Source organism: Coenobita brevimanus, chromosome 51 (assembly GCF_032717465.1).
Source record: "Coenobita brevimanus isolate Jiangsu-jjx chromosome 51, ASM3271746v2, whole genome shotgun sequence".
In the NCBI taxonomy this organism is placed as follows: domain Eukaryota; kingdom Metazoa; phylum Arthropoda; class Malacostraca; order Decapoda; family Coenobitidae; genus Coenobita; species Coenobita brevimanus.
In genome coordinates this window covers 233,233-256,354 of record NC_137004.1, presented here as the reverse complement: position 1 = coordinate 256,354, position 23,122 = coordinate 233,233, and the positions used below count along the sequence as shown (strand labels likewise).

Genomic DNA, 23,122 nt, shown 5'->3' with positions numbered 1-23,122 from the left:
ATGTTGGCTTCGTCTTCCCCTTCCTTGAAGAAGTTGTAGGCTTAAGAAGGTTACAATTGGCCATGGTAACGCTTCGCAGGTGGAGGAAGCACGGGGGGGGGGGGGGATCCTCTTACCACACTGGCACCACATGCTAACAACGGGGTGGAGCTAAGACACTGATCCGAGCCTGGGGACATCAAGTCCGCACTTCCTTCATGCTTGGCATGGGAGGGGAATGCTGTGATTGGCTTATAGTAAGTGCTGTGCTTGAATATAATTGGTTTAGTAATTGCCATGCTTGACTGCAATTGGTTTGCGCCCAGCTAGACACACGGGCGTGAGATAATGATGGTGCATATTACGTGAGGCATCAGAAAAGCATCATTTTTGAGGCTCCATTTGTGAATTTCGTGTACAGTAATTTCTATGCATTACTGATATTGCAAACTGTTGCATGATGTTGCTATGTATTATGAATCTACTATTTAGGATTGCGCGATTTAGGAGATTTCACTGTAGTAATACTGTACTAGTCATGAAGAAGTGCTATGATATGGATGTGAAATAAACTGCAAAAGGGTGAAATTATGGGCCAAGTAAGTGTAAATTGGTATACTGTATTTTATAATTTTACTACAAGAATATGCTATTGTACTTATTTATCTTCAAACAGGTGCTCAGATATAATGTACTGTTAGCTTTAACAGACATGGCTTTCCCCCAGTTGGTTCATTCATTATAGGGAGGGTCTTTTGTAGTTTGGATTAGGAGCGGTTGTAAGAGGTAGGACCAACTTACAAAGGTTATTGTAAAATACTTTGCCTATCAATAAATTAGTACAACTTCTCCATTCAGAATTTATTATATGCCAGATGATGATCAATGAGTGACCATGAATGTGTTTGGTGATAATGCAGGTTTAAAGTGGGCCATTACGGGGACTATAAAAATTTTTCATGATCTTCATTCCCTTAGCCATATTATAATGGGTTTTATGGTTCCATTTACGTGGTCTACATTTACACGGTTTGTCTACCCCCCCTCCCCCTCAATTAACCACGTAAACGGTGAGGCCACTGTAGTTAACAAACAATAATCTTATTTAATTATGATTCATGGCTTGTCTTGCATCATTATCTACAGTACTACCCTGTTCCTGAAGAGGTGAAAAATTTAAGTACAGTAAACTCTTGCTATAGCAGACCCTGATATAGCAGATAGGATTTAACAGACACCACAAGGCCCACTGAACTTTCATCAGCTATAATAAACCGTGTCCGTTCAGTGGGGCACAGTGGGTCACAATACATATGTTTCCTACCCTTTTTACTCCACCCTAGCCCAAAATTGCCCTCTCCCCATTGTGAGTGCCAAGTTGTAATAACAGACTATAGTAATACTGTATTGTATTAGTCATGAAGAAGTACTGTGGCAAGGATGTGAAATAAGCTGCAAATGGGTGAAGTGGTGTAAAATGGGTATAGTTTACATTTTAGTACTAGAATATGCTGTTGTACTTATGTATTTTCAAGCATGCATAAAGTTGCATATGGGGGAGGGGCTTGGATGTAATGAACTACAGTCAAGTTGCCTAATTCGCATATCTGTAAGCTGCGGATTTGTAACCCGTGGCACTTTGCCCGACTGGTTTCTGTTTTTTTTATTCCGCGGAAAAAAACTTGAAAAACGCAGTTCCTAGGTTCCAAAGTGGCTCATTTCCAAGGAGATTTATAATATCGGGTACCCATGATGTATTCTGTGCCTGCTAGCCAATCACAGACAACGTAGACCCAGCAGCCAGTCACAGCCCGGCCCTGGTGGCAAGTGTGCACACTACAGCCGCCATGTTTTTTTTTTACCTCGTCCTGTCGACCGCCAACTACGTGTGTTCCCCCGTAAGTTGTGAGCGTTACCTGGCCTTTTTGTGTCAAGATTACCTCTCCCTGGGCTCTGTTATGGACGGCCTCATCCCCCCAAGGCAACGATCGACCCAGCTGGGGTCCAAGAAGAAGGCTTCTCTCAGTTAACAGCAGTGTTTGGACATTATTCGTCGAGTGGAGAAAAGGGAGAAGTTGCACACTTGACCAGGGAGCACGGCCTGAACAAGTCAACAATTTGCATCATTTACAGGTGAAGCCCCTTACTTATTGTTTATTTCCATTAAATGCATGCATTGTGTCACAAATCAAATTCGCGACATTTTCCTTTTGTGAGAAACCATGAACTATTAGTGGAAAACTCACTGTGTAACGTTCAGTTAACTGTTTCTCTCTCCATTTCAGTGGTATTCTTTTCAAAACATTCGTCACTGTTTCAGAAGTAACCGATCTAATGCACATCATTAAGTGCTCTACTGAGCGATATTATTGTTTCTTTATTGTTCGCCCCTGCTTGCCTCAACCGTTGGCCACGCCTTCTTCTGCTGGCCTCTACAATATCCTACCACACGCATTGTTTTTGAATTCAGTCTTTTGTCTGTCGTGCCGGAGTGAGGTTCTGTGCTCCAGTAGTGAGAGTGAGAGAGGTCATCTAACACCCAGACTCCACTAGACTACAGTTCTCCAGGCTCCAGCCCTTCCTTGGTGATACGCCACATTGACCAGTATTTTCTTTTTGTTTTCCTAGACTTAAGAGTTTAGTTAAGTGTGCTGTTTCCTTACATGCCGGCCGGCTGCGCCGCATGTTGTTTTCCTAGGCGTAAGAATTTAGCTTTTGAGTGAGTGAGTGAGTGCGATCTCTTTATTTTGAATTCATTTTGAAATGTAACGTTAAATTTATTTCTTTGTGATCAATAAATTTAACAGTTCTTTTTCTTTGAGCTTAATGTAATGTAAACTCGTGTTTCATTTCTCCATAATTAAGCTTATTTCCCATATAGCTCCTAGCTTGCATAAACGCTTTGGTATTCATAACTGGTACTTAGGCCAGTCTTGTTGTATTAAGCTTAAAATTCGTTGTGCCTTCTAGGAGTTAACGCTCAGCAAGAACCTGATATTATTAATAGTATTAGTTATTTATTGTCAGGGGTGAAGTCACTTTCTCCACAGGCTAACAGTACTAATAAACAGCAATTGTGAGTAATTAGTCTCTGCTGTGTACCGTTGAGAAAGTTTATAAATTCTCGTTCTGAGAGAGTCGGCGAAGCAGGCCGGCATAAAGTAATCATTGCTTGATTATTAGCATGACAGTTCATTGTCCCTGCTCTTCAGTATTATTGAACATTATCATTTAATAATTGCTCTTAATTTAAGAACCCCGTGACACATTGAATTTTTCAAAGAGTGTCTGTTTGTGTTTGCTATTGGCTAGTTAGGTGTAGGTAGGGTGCTGTAGGGGGGTTCCATGAGGGTCCAGGCTAAATATCCTTTTTTCCCATTGGTTCTTAACTTTATAAACCGCAGAATTCGTAATCCGCGGGTAGGTACCAGTCTCTAATTCCTGCGGATCAGGCGACTTGACTGTATCAGCTCGAACGGACCCGGCTTTCTCCCAGCTAGTCCGTTATAGCGAGGGTCAACTGTACAATACTGTTGTAATGAAGGAGTTGTGATTTCAGTTACAGTATATCACAATTTTTGTACCCTGATAACCTGTAGAAGTATGTGGGTATGCATTTTTTTTTTTTTTTTTCTCTGTGAAATAATTTGTTTGGAATCTGGTTGTGTTTGCCCCTAAATTTTCAAAGTTTGTGATTTTTTAAGATAGCTGTTCAACTGGTTAGTTTTCTTCCCTTAAGAACAGAATCCTGACACTTACTGAGCACTGCGTAAATAGTGAATATTGTGTTGGTGTTGTCAGGTTGGTGAAGGCAGAGCACTATACAACCTGGGCAATGTCTACCATGCCCAGGGAAAGCACTTGGGGCGCATTGGACCTCAGGAGCCAGGGGGGTTCAGTGATGAGGTCAAGCATTGTTTGCAGAAAGCTGTTGAATACTATGCGTAAGTGATTTTTCATATTCTCTCCCTCGTTTACTTCTTTACCTTCCCTGCCAACCTATCCCATTGGTAAATTCTCCTTTCCTGTTGCATATTTTGAGCTTTCTTCACTGGATTTTAAAATTCATTCTCTCATCTTCTTTTTCCCCCTTTATCCAACTTTCATCTAACTGTGCCTCCTTTACCTTCTTCTGCATGGTGAATATATTTCCTTTATTCTGTAAGGTAAATTTAATGTAGTTGTAAATAATTTCAGAATATTTATATACAGTACATATAGTATAAATATATTGATGCGTATACAGTAGACCCTTCTTATCCGCGGAATTTGCATCCACCAGTTTAAGTTTCTGTGGATCAAACTAATTTTAATGCTGTACTATACACTGTAACTTAATTTGAAATTGGCGTGCAACTTGCACTTCATTTGTAGCTACAGTTAGCTTACCCGCACTCATGGGCATTCCCGCCACTCCGCCAGTCTTATTGTAAGCACCAATCAGTTTGTTACTTACCTTGTTGTCGCCTTTCTCGTGTTTACAACTCCACTGTACTTCATTGTGTAAGTGAAAAATGGCTCCCAAGAAACAAGTAAAGGATAAAGGCAATCCATCTAAGCCAAAGAGAGAGCATAAGGTGTTATCTGGCATCCTGTCAGAAGGGTCAGACTAGACTCACAGCTTACCTGCAGTGTCGCCACACATCTCGTCACCTCACCACACTGGCACTGTAGGAACTGCACTACAATCATTGTCGTCATCATACAGCAGTCATTGTTATCTATACAGCAATCATCATTGTCACACAGCAATCGTCATCATCACATGGTTATGAAGAGAACACACAGTCTTTTGGTGAGTGTTAATATGTACAGTAATCGCTCATTATACGATGGGGTTCCGTTCCTGAAAACCCTGTCATATAGCGAGCCATCGCATAGCAAGGCCATTATAACATGGAGTCAATGGGGATACGTTCCCAGACCTGCCTAAACTCCCACATACACACACCTTAGCACTCACATACATGAAATATCCTTATGTTTAAACGTTTAAAGTAACACATTAATAGTGAATAAAGAGGAAAAAACATGAAAACTATAGTATTCAGTAGTTCTTACCTTTACTGAAGCAAGTAGGGTTGTTGATGTGGTTCCTGAACAATTCACTGTGAAGTTGACAATTCGCCGTCAAAATATGGACGATTCCCCATCAGGACAATTCCCCGTCATTCTATAAATATACTCATTACTGATTAATTGATACTTTAGTAACTAATTTTCAGGGGGATCTGTCAGAGTCTATGTTCATTCAATAGCGTAGGCTTTGGATGTCATTCGTGAGTTGCACTTTTAGACAATAATAGTTTCTACCTCGCTGTAGTTGAATTTGAATTAAGTTCCAGCATTACCCATAGCTTCTTCATTAATTTCCATTGGTACTACAACATCCTGGGTATATTTTAAAATGACTTTGAAGAGGTTCAAGTACAGTATTCAGAAACTAGTGTACAGTACTTGCTAAATAAATCTATCTATTTATCTATCTATAGCCCGATGCCCTAATCCCGCAAAGGATGGCCTCAGACAAAACGCCTCCAAGTCGCTCTGTCACCCACCATTTGACTACCCTCCCCCCAGCTCACTCCCCCCTCTCTCATATACATCTCAACAACTCCATCCCTCTGCCTCATCCTCGGTCAACATCTCCCTCTCTCTCCCTCCACCTCACCCACATACACCCTCTTAGTCAGTCTTTCATTCTCTATTCTCTCCACATGTCCAAACCACCTCAGTGTATTTCTCTTTATCTTCTCAACCACATCCACATCCACCCTACAACATTCCTTCACTTCTTCACTCGTCAACCTGTCCCTCCATGTCACTCCACATGCTTCTCTCAAGTAACTCATTTCCACTGCTCTCACGCTTGACTTGTTCCCCTCTTGCAAGGTCCATGCCTCGCTTCCATACGTATGGGTAGGGATCACAATACAGTACCCTCGCGTCCAACACGCGTTAGTCCAGCACGATTCAGGTCCAGCACAGAGAGCAAATAATTAGTATTATTTAATACGATTTAATTACTGACGAGTGTGTTAGCATAACACGCACAGAGCTCCGAGAAGTGGGTGAAATCCGCAGAGTTCAACTCTAGCACGATCACCTCCGGTCCAACACGGTCATACTGGACATTCCCATGATGATGATAGCCAATGAAAACTTCTGATCAAGTAGCCTTCCCCGCCCGCTATCGTGACGTGATCGTTATGCCGCCCAATTAAAAACGCTTCTGGTGTCACGTGATGTTTTGTTTAAATTTCTCCCGCCACAGTGCCACTCAGTCACATAATTGCATTGGAAAGTGCTTTTTTCTTGCTGCATTTACTGCCCTTGTTACTGCATTGTACCCTGCTCACGATGCCTAGGAAGCCTTCTGAGAACCCCAAGAAGCGTCGGCACCTCCCTCAGGCCACCAAGCTAGAAAGCATCGAGAGGAAGAAGAAAGGGGAGAGGAAAGTTGACATTGCCAGGGCCTACGACATGAATGAAGCCAACGTGAGGACCATAATAAAAAAACCAAGACAAGATCCTGGCAGCCGAAGGCTATCACACGGCACTTCATACCAGGTTTGCCGAGGATACGATGGTAAATCGGAACGGTAACGTGGTAAAATTGCCGACGATACCACGGGCATTTGTAATTCATCTGGATGGATTCCTGCCGAGGATACGACGGGCAAAACAGTGTGACCAAAACCCAGGCGACTCGACAGAGAATGTATCGTACTACAGCATTGAACATTTAGCCTGACACTGAATACATATTAATATTTTAGAATAAATATCAATCGTTTTGAAACCCTTCTCATCGGCGTGCGTACCAGTTTATAAACAAAGTTGCTTCTCCTTATTCTCTACCGAGTCAGCGACAGCGATCACTTTCCACAGTCACGAGACGGGGCTTTGGCAACAGTGTGAGAAGCATGCACTTTGCCGAGGATTACAGAGTGCTAGGACAGGCAGAAGCAGGACCTTCCATGGCTGTGGACGAAGATAGTGATTCTGAGTGTGATTTCGAAGGATTCATGAGGGAGGTTGAGGAGGAGCAACAGCCATTACCCGCTAGAGACGCCGACAGCCATCCTCCAGGGACCCAGTAGGACTACCTACAGCCTTGGATACCACCTTCCATTCCCAGCAAGCCCACCAACACTATCCTAAAAGGTTAGTTATCATTCATAGCACAGTACCATTTATTATAATCACAATAGTACCAATATATGTATAGGTGTGTGGTAGGTATTTAGGGTGACTTTTCTAGGGTTGCTGACATAATTCATTTTTCCCCATAAGCTCTGTTGTTAGTCCAACACGTTTTTGGTCCAACACGTGACCCATGCATGACAATATAACCGTGCTGGACGCGAGGGTACTGTACAGGTAATCCCCTTAATTCAAGCGAACTTTTTTCACGTGATTTCGGTTATCCACGAATTTTTCGTACAGTAATTAAAACATAAAATTATAATATTCAAATAAGTAATTTCAATATACAAAAGAAATAAATAAAATATAAAAAATGCCTACCTGCTGCCCTTGTGCATGCATATATGTATGTGTGTGTGTGTGTATGTGTGTGTGGGAGGTTGGTCTACCATGCACCACACAGTCTGTTTGAATCCAACGGTCGAATCATGCGTGACTCGAGAATCGTTATTTGTGGCTTATTTTTCTGCCTTCCAGTGATTGCTTGCCTTGTCTGCCAACATGGGGCCTAAGCGTAGTGCTAGTGATGCATGTGGTAACACACCAAAGTGGGCTGGTAAAGTGGTGTCACTGACAAAGTTAAAGTATTGGACAAACTTCAGGGAGGAATGTCGGCGACAATTCTCCGTCAGGACGATTCCCCGTCATTTATTTACATGTTTATTTAGCAAGTACAGTACATTAGTTTTTTACTTATATGAGTTATAAAATCCCCCTGAAAATTAGTTATTAAAGTATTAATTAATCAATAATAAGTATATTAATAGAATGATGGGGAATTGTCCATGTTTGACGGTGAATTGACTTGATGGTGAATTGTCTTAGAACCGTATGTTTGGGGTGAGTCAACTGTTCATACAATAAAGAAGGCAGAACGTAGGCTATGGGAGACAGTGAGGGCTAGTGCACCAGACTGTGCTAAAGTGTCTCCACCTGCGCCTGTGAATTGTCTTGGAACCGCATGTTTGGGGTGAATGAGTCAACTGTTCATACATTAAAGAAGGCAGAATGTAGCATACGGGAGGCAGTGAGGGCTAGTGCACCAGACTGCTGAAGTGTCTCCACCTACGCCTGTGCTTGTCAGGTTTCAGTTTTAAATTTCGTACATTTTTGTTGTTTTTAATACTTTATGCTAGTTTATAAGGTGTACGTACTGCATAAACAGTATTATTCAGATGTAATATACTTGTAGATATGCGTAATTATGTGCACACAAGGGCAGAACATATACGCGAATTTACCACATACGCGAAGGGTCTGGGAACCTAACCCTCACGTGAATTAAGGGCTTACCTGTATATATATATATATATATATATATATATATATGTATGTATAGATATATAGATGTATGGTTGTCAGTGTTGTGGTCTGATCAGGCAACTTTTACCGTTACCTGTAATTGAGGATCGCGCGTGTACCGGCACAGAGGTAGTGACATGCTTGACCCCCATTAAATGGAGAGCACAGTTAAACACCCTGATTCACTAATGGTATGGGGTTGTTTTTCTGGGAAGGGTTTGGGGAAGCTTGTTGTGCTTCCCAAGAACTGCTGAGTGAATCAGGACGTTTCCCTGGAGCTGCTTTGTGATCATTTACTTGAGTCCTTCGAGCTCACAAGTACATGAGTGTTTCAGCAGGACGGTGCACCTGCTCATAAAGCCAAATCTGTCACCAACTGGCTTCGTGACTGCGAGGTCTCTTTCATGAAAGACTGGCCAGGCAATAGCCCAGACATCAACCCGATAGAAAACCTCTGGTACCTCGTAAAAAAAAATCTCCAAGGGAAGGACGTGAGCTCTCTGCCTAAGCTGGAAGCAGCCATTCGTGATTCCTGGGCAAGTATATCACCCCAGCACCTGAGGAACCTCGCCCTTTCACTTCCACGACGTCTCAGGTCCATGAAGAAATGCAAAGGATACCCTGCCAAGCATTAAAGGAAATTATAATGCATTATTTACATGTTTTTCCATAGTTGAAAGGTTTGTTTCGTAGGAGGGGCGCAGGCCATGGAGTACTTTTGTCGAGCACTGTATATATATATATATATATACAGTATATATATATACAGTACTAGCATTGAGAGCGAATCTGTCACTTTTACTTTCACTTTCATAACTCCCAGTATTCATACATGCTAGAGTGAAACTTTCACTTTCATTACTCCTAGTATGTATACTCATATTCTTATATTACTACTCATTTACATTTCTGTTTACATTCTTTATTTTATTTACATTATTTACATTTCTATTTTTTTTACTCTGTGTTATGCACTGTCACTTGCAGTAACTTATAAAACTGTTTTCCACTGTTCACTTATATTTACATTCATTGCTTTCACTTTCTGTTTACACATTATTTACATTTCCACTTGCACTGTTTTACTCACCAGAAAGATCGTAGTCACTATCCATAATTTTCATTGATAAATTAGCCAGTTCACATTCCACAGCAGTCACTTAGCCCTTTACCCCTTTTCACACGAGGTTTAGTAGGGGGTAGGGGTCACAGGGCCCTTTGCATGGGGCTAAAAAACAGCGGAATTGAACAGGCGTGAATCCGACGTGGTTTCACCTTGAAAGACGACAGTACTCTGAATACAGTGTGGTGGCCTAGGGGGAGTGCAATGCTGCCAATGTCAGCGTGGTGACAGCTCCTAATATATACACTATGAAATGATTGGCAGGAAATCTAGACAATGCATAATAAATTAGGTAGTTCCAGGCGAATGTAAATATCACTTAGGCTTCTCCCTTCCTTTCTTATATATATTTTTATTACAAGAATAGATTATAGGGCATATTTCAAGGGGAAATAAACAGGGAAAATTAGCAAACGAGTGCACGTGAGGTGTTCTTAGGTGATAATTAGCCATTTCCAGGCGTATGGCACTATCACATACCTTATTTCTTTTTTGTATATATTATTTGGTATAAGAATAGGGCATAGGGCTTATTTCGATGGATGAAATCAGTGGAAAATTCCAGATAGGATTTACTTAGCACAGCACGGCTGGGCAGGCGAGAGGAGAGGGTAATGGAGGGGAGGTAGGGAGGAGAGTCAAGAACGGGGAGAAATGGCTAAATTGTCAACAATGCATGGGAGTACAGATGAGATTAGGAGTGCTGACTAGTGTTGGACATTGGCAGTACTGATAGATGATACAAGCCACTACTTGAAAGCCCGGGTGAATTCAAAATAACACAGAATCACGAAAGTGACACCCTACGGTATGATCTCTTGCTCCCAAGCGTCACGAAAGTGATGCCCCGCGATTAAGGGGTTAAGGATGAGGCCCGATATATTATGCAATTGATTTCATTTGTGCATAATTTCAGCTGAAAATCACAATTCCAAAGTGGCTAATTCTGATTAACACTATTTTTAAAAATTTCTCTTAGTCAGTGACTCTCATGGAGAAATAAAGTGAGGGTTGCTGGCACACAGAATATGGCAACACCCCCAAAATGGCATTTTCTTTAGTTTTGACATGTTTATCAATGCTTAGTACCTACACTTTTTTTGAATTGTAGATTTTTTTTTTTTTTTTTAACTCCACCCTATTCATCACACCCCAGAAATGTTGTATTCCCCCCCTCCTTCAAAAAAAAAAGGGAGAAAAAAAAAAAGCACTTCAACATCCTCGTCCTCCACCCTACACTACATGTCACAAATATATACATAAGCACACCGTATAGCCTCCACAGCCATTTTAAACATAACAGTAAATAGCATCTGCCAGGCAGTCACCTCACAGAAATTGTTTGCATATAGCCATACTGTGATGTGGACATCATCCTTCCATGGTCCAATACACACTGAATACAACTTGCAAACAGTCCACTATGCCCTCACAGTAATGAAGTCGTTCTCACTACAGCACACATGCTTTCCTCATGTACCTCACTCACAGTTCAGGCTCCTTTAACATTGCTTCAACAAAAGATCTCTGGGAGCTTCTAGCTGAAGTGGCTGGTTTCCTACAGTCCATATGATACTGAGGCCACGGCAACAGTACCAGCATACTCCATTTGTTAGTGATGATAATGGTTGCAAAAATTATTCATTTGCAGATGATATGACAAAGAGGTATTATTTGCACACTTAATATAATTCACTAATCATTCATTTTTATAGCATGGTTTGAGTTGTGATAGCATTCTACAGCCTCACTTTGCATTTATGTATGCTTATTGATGGCTGTATCTATGATCAGGGCTAACCTACGATTAATGGAGGAATTGAATGATCGATCAGCGCAGGGACGGGCATGTGGCAACCTGGGTAACACCCACTATCTCCTTGGCAACTTCACACAAGCCATCAACTATCACAGTGAGGTCAGTACTGGATTTTGTTCCATTGCCTTTGAAAAAATTTTGATACTCAACATCTTTTGGATGTGTCTCTTTGTTCAGTAGCTTTCTGTCTGCTTTACCCATTATGCCTAAAGTGAGGAAACGTTGCAGTGAGAGTACTGTTGCCTTGTTTCATCCTCAGAATATGAGAAATAAAAAGTTACTCATATATTTCTTGTGTGTCATATAATACAGCTAAAAGATGCATAATTGGAGAGATAGCCAAAAATTTCTTACTTGTGTTGCTTGTTGAAGCAATGATGTAAGTGGCCTTGTAGCTTCTGTGATAGGGGGTAGGACTTCCTCTCCTTTCAGTCATGTTTCAGTGGAGACTAGAGAACCATATGTTGAACCTCCTTACCCTGTGTTTACAAGGAAAGCAGGGTTAGGATAAATGAGTATTGGTAAATTATAATAGTCTTTTTGGACACACACCAAATCAGGTCTAACACCAATTGTCAGGCATTGGATGGTCTGGCACCTCTTTTAAACCAGACAAAATTATGAGAGGGCACTTGAAGTTCCCACACCTGCCAGATAGTTTGTTGGGCGGCCTCAGATAGTGTTTAGTGAAGTGTGTGATCACTTGGATTTCATACGCTGTATATCTTGGTGATGATCCATGTATTTTGTCTGATTCTTAAAACCATTTTACCTACATTTAACTTTTGCTGTGGCTTCTAAGAAAGAAGCAAGGGTTAGTGGTGGTGTCAGGCATAAATACCAGTGTGTTCAAATGCAGTCAAACCTCCATGATCATGGTTAATTGGTCTGCCATACTTCCACGATGACTAAATCCTTCAAAAACCAAGTAAAGCAGCAAATAAGTATTAATTAGTTCAGGGTCCACAAATTTACATTCACCTTCTTTTGCTTTGCACATGAATAATACCTGATAGTCCCAAAAATGACTGGAGGGACTGGATCAGCAGTGTTTGCACCAGTTCTGCTACTCTCGATTGTGAACCAGACAACCCATTTCGTTCATGTTTCTCCTAATTGACTTTGTGAGCCAGTATTGTTAACAAGGTATTTTGTGTCTGTGAATATGAAAGGAGTGAATGATGAATAGAAAGAGAGAGAGATTGTTCAGGTGCTTGAGGATGCAAGATTGGATATATGTGGATTGACTGAAACTAAATGGAAAGGTGAAAGGGTGAGAGAATGGGAATATGGTTTAGGTATATGTCCAGGAGTTAATGAGGATGAGAGGGCAAGAGAGGGAGTATATCTGATTATAAGCAAGAAGTGGAAGGAGAATAAAAGAGAGTATGGAACAGTGGGTGCAAGGATTGTATGGGTGAGGATGAAAGTAGGTATACCAGCGTGGACAATTGTATGTGTGTATGCTCCGACAGAGGACCGAGTGGCAAGAGTGAAAGATGAGTTTTGGGTGAGAGTAGAAGCATGTATGGACAAATTTGAGAGGAGTGAGAGAGTGCTTTTGATTGGAGACATGATTGGCAAAGTTGGGAATGTACGAGTGGATGGAGTGGTTGGTCAGTGGGGTGTGCCAGCTGAAGTAGATGGGAATGGTAGTGCTTTGGTGGACATCTGTGCTGGTAAGGGCTTGGCAATAGCCAACACCTACTTTCGGCATAAGATGATCCACAGGTATACGTGGAGAGTAATGAGGAGGATGGATGGTGAACTTTTTGAACGAAAGGCAATGATCTGCATAAGAAGAGAGGTGATAAAGACGTAAGGAAATTCAGTTTCCCAAACAGAGCAATTGATCAATGGAATGCACTACCGAATGAAATAGTGTGTGCCAAAACAATTCACAAATTTAAGGATATGTACGATAAATATGGTTTAAGACACAGGACAGTACGAGCTTGACTCATTCCTGTAAAGATACAATTAGGTAAGAACACACACACACACACACACACACACAGCTAGTGCTATAGTACAGTATATTAGATGGAGGATTACGGGGATAGGAAGCCAGTCTGGCAAAAATTGAGGCCACTAATGTGCAGTCCTCATCTCACTTTCTCTCCACCCAAACCCAAGTAGTCTTTATCAGATGCGTTAATGTCCCATTTTCCCCTATTTTTCTTTTTAATTTTGTACATACCATACTTTGCATGAGTTTTGTTCTGCTTATGTCTGCCCACATGTCTGTGGCTTTCTGTCTGCCCTTCAGCCTGTCTGTCTTGTCAGCCTGTATCTTTACCTGTGTGCATCCCCCCCCCCCTCTGTCTGTGTCTGTCCGTCCGTCCGTCCGTCTCTCTCTCTCTCTCTCTCTCTCTCTCAACTTGTCCCCAGTTCTTAGAGACATAAATCTCCCCCTCCTTTTTTTTTGAGCTGTGTATATTTTTGTCTCCATCTGTCTTCATATCTCTGCCTATCAGTCTGCCTGTCTGTCTGTGCCTGTGTGCCTACCAGTTTTCAATCTCTCTCTGTCTCAAGATGGGTGTCTATTTTATTTTCCTTCTGTACACCAGGAAACTATTTACTATGCTGGGTGGTAACCATACTGTATAGCCAAACTATGGCGCCTGGTGGTTTAATGGGTAATTAAGGTGCTACCACTGAATTGTGCCTGTGTGGGTTCATATCCAAGGGGTAGTTGGCGTTCTATTGCTCATGTCATGCCACTCAGGGATGAGTAAGGGTGGTTGCTCTCAAATGACCAACTTGCCTAACAAGACTCCTATGCTCCTCACGGGGGAGCACAGGTTTAGATGATGGATGCATGGATGGATATTTGTTTCCATATTTATTCTTTAATTTGTGTTAAACCCCTGTGCTCCTCTCCCCAAATCATTCATCCTGTTTAAGTTAACTTAGAGACTGAGCTGTTGAAACTGAATAGTACAACAGTTTTTCTGAGGAGTGAAGATTTTGTCCATCTGGAAGTGGTGTATTTGCATGTACAGTAACACTGGCTGGGGTAAACCAAACTCCTTCTGCCCTGTTGGGAACAGTACTGAAAATACCTTAGGTGACAAAGAAGTGGTATATTTCTCTTACAGTTGTTGAAGATGATTCAAAGATAGGGGAGTGTGCAATGGACATGCTGTAAATATGGCGGGGATGTTGGTGTAGTATTTGATGTTATCATCCCTCTGTGAGGTGGGACCAATGAAATCAAGCTACTATATTGTGAGCCAAATTCACTGGTTCAGGTTTTTTCATTGTAACAATCTTATATTAATATTTGCTCTTCCCAAGAACATGCAAGTGGGTTTGCTGTGGGAAACATTAAGGGTTGAAGAATATCTGACTCAGAAGAGACAAAACCTGACGTTGAACCTTCAGACTTACAATGTAATGGACTTTAGTCATTCAGACACCAGTTATATCTACGCACCCATATCATGGATGTGGGCCAATCTTGTTAGAAGAGTGGGCTGAACTCATTAAGTGATGAACACTGTAAGAAATGTCAGCACTGTCATACTTTATCTGTCTATTTATATATACCCAGATTCCTGAATTCTGTAATGGGTGGCCACAAACAGATTGCCTCCCTGTTGCCCCGTTCTCTGCCATTTCATTGCCCTCACCAAACTCACAGCCCCTCTCTCAAATATCTCTGCTCCATCCTTCCATCTCATCCTTGGTCACCACCTCACTCACATACATACTCTTAGTTAGTCTGTTACTCATCATCATCTCCACATGGCCAAACCACTTCAGTGAATCTCTCCTAATGCTTTCTGTCATTCTATCACATCCACTTCCTTACCACAGTGCTACTTCACTTCCTTATATGTCAGTCTCTACATATAACTCCACGTTCTTCCTCTCAAATAACTCATTTTCTCTCCTGTCACTCTTGCTTTACTTGTGTCCTCCCAGTGAGGCCCAAGCTTCGTCTCTATACGTTAGAGTGGAAATCACAGTACTGTCATGCAGAGACGTTTTTACTACTTTGTTCACTCTCCTATTTCTTGTCACTGCTTTCAGTAACCAGCAACCTTTCTTCCATGCTGTACCCTTTAAAGTATTTCAGCCTCCAAACTTCCATCCTTACTTATCACACTACCAAGGTACATAAATGTTTTCATATTTTCCATCTCCTCGCTATCCAGTTTCACTGTGCATTCAGTGACTTCATTTCTCTCGAAGGCCACAGCAATACTCTTTCCGACAATCGCTTTTCGATTCCATTGCTTACTGTCCCAGACTCATTCACCAAGCCTTGCAGTTCCTCTTCGTCTTCACATAACAATACAGTATCATATGCAAGCAACAGAACATGAAGTTCCCAGATACTGCCCTTTTTCATTAGGGGTGCTTCAAGATCCACTGTCCTGCCTTGTATCTGTCTTATAACTCCATCCATATACAATTCGAACAGCCATGGAGACATGACACATCCCTGTATCAACCCAGCATTTGGATTGACAAATGTATTCAATTCACCATCCACACACATTGCAACCCTAGCACATTCAGCAGCTTCCCTTGTACTCCATATACTTTTGCTATTTTCCACATTCCTTGTCTGTCCACTTGGTCATATGCTTTCTTCAAATCCAGAAGGCAGCATAGACCTTTCCTTTCTGTAGAAACTTCTCCATTAAACACCTTAGGATGACAATCTAATGTACTCAGCCTCTTCCCTTCCTGAAACGTCCCTGTTCTTTTCCAACTGATTCCACTGTTATATCTATAACTCTGTCAGTAAGTATCCTACCATACAGGTATACTTGTCCTATTAAACTAAGAAGACAGATGTTCCGATGTTTACTATACACTTTTTTCCCCCCCTTTTCCTTCATATTGGGTAATAATTATACCTGACTTCCAATCCTCTGGGACCCTATGATTCCTCTGTTATTTTTATAACTCTGTCAGTAAGTATCCTACCCTATACTTTTCCTGTTAAACTAAGAAGACAAATGTTTCGATGCATACCATACACTTTTTTTCCTCCCCGTTTCCTTCATATTGGAGAATAATTATACCTGACTTCCAATCCTCCAGGACCCTGCCTTCCTCCCGGACCTTTCTGCATATTTCCATATCCATTCCGTTATAATCTCTCCCCCATGCTTCATCATTTCACCACACACTCCGTCGATTCTTGGGGCTTTCCCCATTTTGACTTTCATTATTGATTCCACTACTTTAATACAACTGATTCCTCCCTTCTCATCTCTCTCCTTCTCCCAGCCATTCCTCAGTGACTCATACTAATGTTACTTTCATTCTCTGTGGCAAATAATTCCTTCAAGTGTTCTCTCCACATGCACATTTTTTCTCCCTTCTCCACCAGCAATGTGCCATTTTTATCTTTTACTCCCTTACTACCCTCTTTATCGTCATCTTACTCTCTTATTTTTTGCATTTTCTCAGTATGCATTAATACATGGTGTCAGCCAGCCCATACTACTACAGATAGAGTTTTTATATTCAGTATTTTGGCAGCTAGCGATATATTTCCCATTCCCAAGCCTTAGAGTGAGTGAAAACACAGTCATTTGGCATCGAGGCAAACCCATGCTTATTGTATGTCATATATCCAATGCTTCATGGACATTCTACAAGTCTGTCCAGATGCATGAATGGCCACAACAGGATTTGCTATTGATCACTGTACTCTAAATAATTGTAGCTGCTGATGCTGAACCTGTAAATGTTAGGGGGATCACTATATTTTCAGCAAACACAATCTGTAAAATGCACCATACTGTAATAGTTGATGTCAGTGTCATCATCTGTAATGAGTCTTGTAAATGAAGATTGCTCATATGCCATTTTTATGTTCATTTTTGTTTTTTAAATTTGCTTATATTACTAACAGCTCATGAATGTCATCACTGTTTTAAAATCTTTTCTTCCAGAGGTTAGCCATTGCCAAGGAATTTGGAGATAAGGCAGCAGAGAGGAGAGCACACAGTAACTTAGGAAATGCTCATATATTTCTGGGAGAATTTGAAACAGCTGCTGAGCACTACAAGTAAGAATTACAGATATGGTTTCATGCATGTTGATATTGAAGGTCCAGATTTACTAAAAATATTGCAAACTGCTTTCCTCTTGTGTAAGCACAGTTGCTCAGTTGTGTCTCACTTGTTATGTAACCACCAAAGTATTGAAAGACTTTTTATTTATTATTTTCAACTTGGAGTAGTCCACAAACATTTTTGGGTTGGGAGTTGCTGTAAGATGAATCAGTGATTGCACTTGACCTTCCATAACTTATATCAGCACAGTTATACAGTAAACTCTCAGTTATCCATCGTCGCAGTATCCGGCACTGCTGGCTTGGCTTAATTAAAGCAATATCTGGCACCAAAATGGGATGTGAGTAGCAATTCTGTGTGACACCCAGCATCGAAGTTTATCTATCGGCTCATAAACGGTAGCCAGCTGATGCTGTATTACTTTATCACTGTACTGTATTGTATCATTACTTTATTGTATTTTATGCTTAAATTTTCATCTTTTACTCATGGGAAAGGTTTTAGGATAGAGTGTCAAGACGGATAGTAATGCAATATCTGTCCTGATGCCGAGTATTTGACCGATAGGGAGTACTATGCAATATCCGGCATTTCACATTATTCAGCTTAGAGATTGGCTGAATTTTGCCAGGTAACTGAGAGTTTACTATCTATCTATGTATCTATCTATTGCAAGATGCCAAAATCCTGTAAGGGGTGGCCAGTTGACTTTGAGTTATTTGTTTTACGGGGAGGGGCACTAACCCTCCACCAATCCACTTGTTGACACGTAGGGAGCACGTATGGTTTTATATGGTTGCCACCCAGCGTTGTAAATGGTTTCTTGGCTTACAGGAAACCATTTGGCTTGTCACTCAATGTAAAGCCACCTGTAAGGGAAAGAAAAGCATTAAGAAGTGACAGGAAAGACGAGAGAAATAGGAAGAAAGGAGGGCAGGCACAGAAAAAGAATGATAAAGGCTAAGGAAGAAGTAGGCAGCACTACATCAAGTGAGTGGATGATGGTTGCCACCACCTTCCACTAGAGTTTACTCAATGTGCAATATTGTCATCATCATAATCAGCTTTAAATTTCATTTAAGACATAGGGTTATCGTTTCATTTCATTTATAAAAGCTCCAACATGCTTGCTAGTGTCAGCCTTAGTCACCTAATGGTGGCTGTCCATGCAGCATGATCTCTGACAGCCTCCCTATTCAGTCCTTTATCCCTGAGGCTTTTTTTTTATCTGCCCTTCACAGCCCCACCCCCAACATTCACACTTTTCACTTTGTGCACCCATTTGTCATCCCCCATCCTCTCCACATGCCCAAACCATCTCAACCTACCCCACCTCCATCCCTCCTCTTAACACTTCCATCATAAACCTAGCCCTTCCAGGCCTTGTGTTCAAGGATGCACTGCATATTAACCTATAGTCGGACTCGCGCCCGTTTGCGGCTGTGGTGTGGCCCGCACCTGTGTACAGTGTTGCCACGTTTTCTATACCGTTATCTCTCTCTCTCTCTCTCTCTCTCTCCTGGCGGGAGATGTGAGCCACCCTGAGTACTTTTGATTCTTTTATAAGTTGTTTATAATTGTGCTTTCATTTGTTATTTTGGTTTTGTTATATTTAGTGATATTTATCATTTTTTGTATACGGCGACACATGACCCGTTATTGCAGTACCATGATTGATTTTCATTCATTCATTCTCTTTCCCCTTCCTCCATCTCTCTCTCTCCACACCACCCCTGAGGTCAAGGCCACCGACTGGGTGTGGAAGTGTTGCCGCTCGCGAGTGAATAATGTTTTTTTTTTTTTACTTCGGTATTGGCATATGCCTACTATTTTGTCCTACATATTAGCTTATGATTATAAATATGATTATTCCTCGCCCTTAAAATTATGGTAAAAGCCAGTAAATGTGAGCATTTTTCCCTAGCAACACCTGTACAAGCTATCCTTGTGTCTACGGAGGGGTACGTACTTTATCTTAAGCCAGACTGGGTGTGTCAGTGCTGCCACTCACAAGAATTATATGAATTATTTCTTTTACTTTGGATATTGGCATATTTCTTCTTTTTTCAGGCTCATTCTCTTATATCCATAACTGTAATATTATTACCCACCCTAAAACTACGCTAAAAAACATTAAAAGTGACTACAATTTCTTTTAGCAACACTGTACAATATGTATGCCATGTTTCTGTGTTACTGTATAAATATTTTATGCATAATAAGATTACTGTTGATTCATCCATCAAAATACACAAGTGTAAGTTTTATTCATCTGAATTTATCGAATTTGTGATGCCTTGTACATAAATAGCTTCCGTTTCACATCGCAAATTGGGGAAACGTGGCACCATTGTACACAGGTGCGGGCCACACCACAGCCGCGAACGGGCGCGAGTCCGACTATAGCCATTGTCATTTCAGTATGTTTGAGCTTACGAATATCCTCTTTCACTACCATACAGCATTACACTCCTAACATGTCACATACAAAGATTCATTGTCACAGAGGGATTTCTGTCTCAGTGTCAGGAGAGACAACAGCTCCCTGAACTTTTTCCAAGCACTCCTCACTCCAGCCCCACCTCCAGCACATAACATGTCTCCCAAGTAACAAAACTCTTCCACATGAAGAAACTCACTAGCAAAATCACACTTGATACCTGACAGTCTCTACATGCTCTACCCAACACACCACAGACATGATATCAGAATCATCTCACAGTCTCCCTCTAATACCACTGTATCTTCTATGCATCTACTTATCACAAACACTGCACAAGATGGAATTTCATCCCATGTCCTTGTGGTGGCAAACTGCACGTGGTCACTCTCCCTCTTCTTTGAAGTACTGCCACCAACCCTAGATACCATAATTTTGGTTTTTATCGGCATTTCAAGGGTTAAAATTTATCTCCAATGGTCTCCAACGAATGGGTGGGACACTACATGATGCAGTTCAAATGAGGAAACCACCCTTCTTGTGGAGGATGAAGAAGTTGATGTGTTAGCAAACAGTAATGTAACTTGGGATGAAAATTATATATATATATATATATATATATATATATATGTATTTTATTTATTTTTTTTTTTCAGGAAAACACTGCAGCTGGCACAGGAACTAGGAGATCGAGCAGTGGAGGCCCAGGCATGTTACTCATTGGGTAACACCTACACACTGCTGAGGGACTACCCCACTGCAATACACTATCACCTTCGCCACTTAGCCATTGCAGAAGAGCTTGCTGACAAGGTTGGGGAAGGACGTGCCTGCTGGAGCCTTGGTAATGCGTATTCTGCCACCAACAACAATGATAAAGCCCTGCACTATGCTACCAGGCACCTGCATATATCAAAAGAAGTTAGTCTCTTTATCATTTCCTTTCTTAACATCATGTGTGATGTCTATCTTCATCTCTTGAGATCTAATTCATTATATATTTTTTGGTGTGTCAGTGGTTGCAAAAAAAAAATAAATAAATAAATAAGTGAAAATAACTTTTAGGTGAGTGTTACATTGTGGCATGGAGGATATCCTTATTAAGAATAAAGATTATAAGTGGTTTAAATCATTGAATGATCAGATGTGGATTTATTGAAATATAATCATCCCATGTATTATTTACCATACATTTAATGAAACTCAGGTTGGGAAAAAATTGCAACAAAATTGTACATGGATAAAATTATATCCTTGCTAAACTGTTACCTTCTAACAACTTCGATTCCTTTTCACCTCTACCACTCCATTCTGCACAGGGTCACTTCTTTCACTGTAAAGATATTCTTTCACCTACTGTGGCCTCACATGTATGTATTGTACTGTAATAGCCATCTTGCACATATTGCACCTGACGTGGATGGGCGGCTGTACTATACTGTACACATTCTAACCATAGAAGGGCAGCCGACCTTTAGAGTCAAGGAGCACCATGGTTTGTCACTGGAGAAGTGACCTGTGCCCAACTGGCAAATCAAGCATGGATATTGGTGTAGAAGGCTTTTGAAGTGTACTAGGTGCTATCCAGTGTTTTCCAGACTATTGCTGTATAAAACTGAAAACTCACCATAGCTCCTATTGGCTGCCATCATCTTCCAAGTAGTTCCCTTGTGCATTGATACACTGGTCCCTGCATTCCCTCCATTTCTGGAACACTCCCTGGAAGTGCCTTTTGACGAAAGTGTAGAGCACCGCTGGCTATTCCTTCTGGATGTCCTCATTGGTATCAAAATGATGTCCTTTAAGTGTGATCTTCATTTTTGGGATCAGATGGAAGTCACAGGGGATCCAGTCTGGTGATTAAGAAGGGTGGGGGTTGATAGTCATGTTGTTCTTGGCCAAAAACTGCTTAGCGTTGAGTGCACTGTGAGCTGGGGTGTTGTCATGGTGAGGCAGCCAGTTGTTGTCTCACCAAAGGGTGGAGAATTGCCTTCTCACATCTTCATGCAGTTGCTGCAAAGCATCACAGTAGAAGTTGGAATTGACACTTTGGCCAGCTAGGATGAATTCCTTGTGCCCAATCCTCTTGATGTCAGTTAAAATTATCAGCATGCTCTTGACATTGCATTTTGCCTGTCAGGCTGTTTTGCGTCTTGGTGAGGCTGTCTGACCAAGAGATTACTCACCAAACACTTGTTGAATCATTGCCAGGGTCTCTGGTGCATTTTTCCCGAGATTCACATAAAATATGATGCAAATTTGCTGTTCCTCTTTTATGTCCATCTCGAAAATCATCAGACAACACATGCACAACAGCAACCAAATGAACATCGCAAGTCCCCATGGCCACTTAGCTCTGTGCTGCATGGCACACTGACTCACAGTGCTTGTTAATACTGCCACCTATAGGTGCATCGCACTACTACAAGCTGTTTAGAAGTCGCGATCTCAGTCTGGAAAATTTTTCATAGCACCTTGTAGATGAAGAACGGCATGTGAAAACTGTGTTATAGTGGCTGTGTTCGTAAGTGAGCTCTCATATGTCATCGTGGGAACTTCATCTGGGTTCATACATATGCAGTCACATGAAAGGACATACAGCTGCATTCTCTTAACCTCTAAAGACCATATTTTTCTGAAACTATACTCCACCCCAGCCGCAATTCGGGGGTCGATTTTTCAGCTTTTACCAAGGTAAAAAAATTTTCTTACTGCTCCTCTCTCTCTCCTGGTCCACCTCACTCCTCTGAGCTTGATCTTTCATACCACAATCATGTAATCTGACAGAGCTCCACGTCGTCCTCTCACAGCCCACGTACTGGCAACCATTCCCATCATAACCTTTCAGAAAATATGTAATCATCAGGCTCCTTTCAACACAATTCCCATTTCCTCTACACCATGTATATTTATTTGCATCCTGGTGTTTGAAATACATGTTTACAAATGCACAACCTCCTTTCCTGGCACATATCCTTCAGTTGCTTCCCATTATCATTTTCTCCTGGTACTCCATTACAACCCAGATAAGTCATCCTCAGGACCAGTGCCTACTCTTCCATCCATATCCCCCATTATCCTAATATTATATGATTAAAATTGTGTTGAAAATTAGAATAAAGGGATTAATACTTACAGGAAAGTGTTAAATGAGAGAGGAGTGCCTTCACATATTGGCACTGACATAACTGGGCAACTCACCTTTA

At 41.3% G+C, this 23,122-nt stretch overlaps 1 protein-coding gene across 1 annotated transcript in view; it reads left to right on the top strand.

Annotated features, from left to right (window-relative positions):
• The window catches only part of pins (G-protein-signaling modulator pins), a 42,883-nt gene that overhangs the window by 3,404 nt on the left and 16,357 nt on the right, over positions 1 to 23,122 (top strand). Inside the window, exons 3-6 of the mRNA XM_080272456.1 lie at positions 3,781 to 3,923; positions 11,408 to 11,531; positions 17,354 to 17,469; positions 20,573 to 20,837. Coding sequence (XP_080128582.1) covers positions 3,781 to 3,923; positions 11,408 to 11,531; positions 17,354 to 17,469; positions 20,573 to 20,837 — 648 coding nt within the window. The remainder of the gene's footprint in view (positions 1 to 3,780; positions 3,924 to 11,407; positions 11,532 to 17,353; positions 17,470 to 20,572; positions 20,838 to 23,122) is intronic.